At 53.6% G+C, this 3979-nt stretch overlaps 1 protein-coding gene across 1 annotated transcript in view; it reads right to left on the bottom strand.

The window, feature by feature from the left end:
• COLGALT1 (collagen beta(1-O)galactosyltransferase 1) overlaps nucleotides 1-3363 on the bottom strand; it is a 31112-nt gene extending 27749 nt beyond the window's left edge. Inside the window, exons 1-3 of the mRNA XM_011990136.1 lie at nucleotides 3245-3363; nucleotides 1562-1672; nucleotides 514-631 (exon numbers count right to left, since the gene is read on the bottom strand). Coding sequence (XP_011845526.1) covers nucleotides 514-631; nucleotides 1562-1653 — 210 coding nt within the window. The 5' untranslated portion in view covers nucleotides 1654-1672; nucleotides 3245-3363. The remainder of the gene's footprint in view (nucleotides 1-513; nucleotides 632-1561; nucleotides 1673-3244) is intronic.
• Between the last annotated feature and the right edge of the window lie 616 nt (nucleotides 3364-3979).

Genomic DNA, 3979 nt, shown 5'->3' with positions numbered 1-3979 from the left:
GCCTTGGCCTCCCAAAGTGCTGGGATTACAGGCGTGAGCCACCATGCCTGGCTTCTACAAAAATAAAAATAAAAAATTAGCCAGGCATAGTGGTGGGTGTCTGTGCTCTCAGCTACTCGGGAGGCTGAGGCAGGGGAATTGCTTGAACTCAGGAGGCAGAGGTTGCAGTGAGCCAAGATTGCGCCACTTCACTGCACCCTGGGCGCCAGAGTGAGTGTCTGTCTCAAAAAAAAAATAAAAAAATAAAAATGGACTTGACCCAAGTGTCCAAACACAGGGGACAACTGGGGACAGAAAAGCCCATTCATTCCTGGTGCTGAGGATCAAATGAATCCCAGCTTCTCCTCCACTGACCAACCATGTCACCTTAAGCAACTCATCTCCCCTCTCTAAGCCTCAGTTTACCCTTCTGCAAAATGACGTTAAGGATGGTCCTGGCATCCTGCTGTTCCGCCTTCCCTGTGGATACCCAGACCTGCCTGTGATCCACAGCCGGCCGGCTGAGAAACTTACCAGGATGTAATCAGCCCACATGTCTCGAGCTGATTTCAGGGCTGCCTGGCGCAACTTCATGACATGCTCGTAGCGTGAGTCAGACCAGTGTTTCGGGCCTTCCTCGTCTGGGTAGGACCTATGGGGAGGCAGCTGTGATGTGGACATCACAAGGCACCATCAAAGCCTAGCGAGGGCCTGAGCTGCCTTCGGGGTACTCCGAGAGAGCTTCCTGGAGGAGGGGACATGTAAGCTGATCTGAGGGATGGGAAAAAGGAAACGAGGAGGAAAGAGAAGTGGGGAGAATGTCTCTGGCCGGAGGTACAGCCTGTGCAAAGGCCTGGAGGGAAGAAAGCCCGAGGCACACTGGAGGGAAGGAAGGAAGCTCAGAGTGGGGCCCAGTGCAGTGGCCCACGCGTGCGATCCCAGCACTTTGGGAGGCAGAGGTGGGAGGATCGCTTGAGGCCAGCGCTTCGAGACCAGCCTGGGCAACACAGTGAGACCCTATCTCTATAAAAAATACAAAAACATTAGCTGGGCATGGTTATATGTGCCTGTAGTCCCAGCTACTCAGGAGGCTGAGGTGGGAAGATAGCTTGAACCCAGGAGGTAAAGGCTGCAGTAAGCTGTGTTCACTCCACTGCACTCCAGCCTGGGTGATGGAGTGAGACCCTGTCTCAAAAAAAAAAAAAACAAACCCAGAAAGGAACTGGGTGGGGGCGGGGAATCCATGCTGCCCAGGGCCTCAGGGAGTAGATAAACAGCAAAGTCAGTGCTGGGACCAGGACTGAGTCAGTGAGCCAAGGAACAAAGCAGCAGGCGTCCCCAGAAGAAAAAGGGAGTGAAGGAATTCTAGGTGCAGGGAACGGCTTGGGCAAAGGTCTGACAGGAGGATTATGGCCTATTTGTAAAGATGAGGGAGGGTCAGAGTAGCCTAATGCTGCCTGGCTGGGCTGGAGAGGCAGGGACTGAGGGCCTGTTATTCTGTCCTGGGACAACGGGGAGCCATAGAGGGTGTGTGAGCAGAGGCAAAGCGCAGTCAGACTAGGAGCAGGGGAAAGGCGCTCACCTGGGCTCCTCTGCCGGCCGCCACTCCACAGAATGGTACAAACTCTTCACGGCCACCAGCCACTCCCGCAGCACAGTTGACGTGTTATCCATGTTGTGGTCCGTAGCCACCCTGAAGGGAGAGGGAACAGGCAGCGCAGTTGGGGAGACTGAGGCAGGACCAGGCAGCAGCGAGGCAAGTCGAGGACCACATCCCCAACTGGCCTCCCACCAGCCATGCACCTCTGGCCAGGACACTTCTCCCTTTCCTTTTTTTTTTTTTTTTTGAGACAGTCTCACTCTGTCGCCCAGGCTGGAGTGCAGTGCAGTGCAGCCTCGCCCGGCTAATTTTTTGCATTTTTAGTAGAGACGGGGTTTCACTGTGTTGGCCAGGATGGTCTCGATCTCCTGACCTCGTGATCCGCCCGTCTCGGCCTCCCAAAGTGCTGGGATTACAGGCTTGAGCCACCGCGCCCGGCCAATAAATTTTTTTAAAAATTAAAAAATGAAATATCACAAACCAGCTGGGTGCGACGGCTCATGCCTGTAATCCCAGTATGTAATCCCAGCTGAGGCAGAAGAATCACTTGAGCCCAGGAAGGGGAAGTTGCAGTGAGCTAGGATTGCACCACTGCACTCCAGCCTGGGCAAAGAATCACTTGAGCCCAGGAAGGGGAAGTTGCAGTGAGCTAGGATTGCACCACTGCACTCCAGCCTGGGCAACGGATATAAAACCCTGTATCAAAAAAAAAAAACCGTGTATCTCAGCAGGGTGCTCATGCCTGTAATCCCAGCACTTCGGGAGGCTGAGGCAGGGCAGATCATGAGGTCAGGAGATCCAGACAAGCCTGGCCACAATGGTGAAACCCCGCCTCTATTAAAAATACAAAAATTAGCCAGGCATGGTGACGCGTGCCTGTAATCCCAAGCTACTCAGGAGGCTGAGGTAGGAGAATCACTTGAACTTGGGAGGTGGAGGCTGCAATGAACTGAGATCGTGTCACCGCACTCCAGCCTAGGCGACAGAGCAAGATTCCGTCTTAAAAAAGAAAGAAAAAAAAAAGCATATTTCATCTCAAAGTATATCTCATAAACCCCCTACCCTGCCTTCCTTCATCTTCTCCTGTGAGCCACACCACTTCAGTGGGCTGCAGTCATTTATTCATTCAACAAACATTTGTTAAGTACCAATTGTGTATTTGGATTATCCAGACTGGGAAATCGGGTGGAAGGAAAAGCAACATTTGGGAGTTTAGTTTGACCGTAGTGCCAAGAGTTAATTCTATCCAATAAATTAAGTTGACAATAACACCAGCAATGAATAACACCAGCAATGATAGTAATCATAATAAAATCACTGAGAGCCAAGCCCATGCCAGACCCAAGGACTCCACATCCATTAACTGGTTAATCTTCAGAGACAAACCCAAAAAGAGAATTATATTAATACACTCATTTTCTTTTCTTTTTCTTTTTTTTAGAGGCAGGGTCTTACTCTGTAGCCCAGGCTAGAGTGCAGTGGTGCAATCATAGCGCACTGCAGCCTCAAACTCCTGGGCTTAAGCGATTTTCCCGCTTCCTGAATAGCTGGGACTACAGGCACACACCACCACACCCGACTAATTTTTGTATTTTTTCTAGAGACAGGGTTTTGCCATGTTGGCAAGGCTGGTCTCGAACTCCTGAGCTCAAGTGGCCCGCTCACCTTGGCCTCCCAAATTGCTAGGATTACTGCGTGAGCCACAGCGCCCGGACCCATTTTCCATTTGAGGAAACTGAGGCAGGGAGTGAGAAGTCACCAGTCAAAGACTTCTTCAGAGCTCTGGCCTGTTCCCTCCCAAGAAAGCATCCACTTCCTCCTGGGCCATCTGGTCCTGGACTCCACCCACGCCGGTCCGAAGGCAGGGGTTTGACTGGGGCCTGGAGCCGGGCTGAGTTCAAGCTTAAGGGCAGCAGCAGGCACAGAAAGGCTTGCTGTTAGATGTGGCCCCTGGCAACGCCCCAGTGGGGGCTCCGGGCTCAGTCCTTTGGAGGTGTACGTGCTCCAGAGAGAGTTAGAACGAGTCACAGTCAGTGGGGCCGGATCTGCCCTAGTAGGGTCCAGCAGACAGGAGCGGTGCCCAGCCCACCCCAAAGGAGCCAGCAGGAGGAACTCGATCCCGCTTGTTTTAATGTGGGGAGGGCTGTGTCTGGCCCCATGGGAGGACAGCAGGCAGGGGGCACGCGTGGGCCCATCCCGATGGGGCAGCGGGCAGGGGCATGCGTAGAACCGTCCCGATGGGGGTAGAGAGCAGAAAGCACGCGCGGACCCGCCCAAAAGAGGATAGCGGGCAGGGGCTCGTGTGAATCCACCCCAAAGGGGACAGCGAGCAGGGGCTCTCGTGGACCCGCCCGATGGGGACAGCGGGCTCGGCTCACCATAGCGCAGTGCGCTCCCGCG

The sequence above is a fragment of the Mandrillus leucophaeus genome, unplaced genomic scaffold (assembly GCF_000951045.1).
Source record: "Mandrillus leucophaeus isolate KB7577 unplaced genomic scaffold, Mleu.le_1.0 Scaffold11, whole genome shotgun sequence".
Classification (NCBI taxonomy): Eukaryota; Metazoa; Chordata; class Mammalia; order Primates; family Cercopithecidae; genus Mandrillus; species Mandrillus leucophaeus.
The sequence above is the reverse complement of the archived record's forward strand: the minus strand, read 5'-3'. Positions and strand labels throughout refer to the sequence as shown.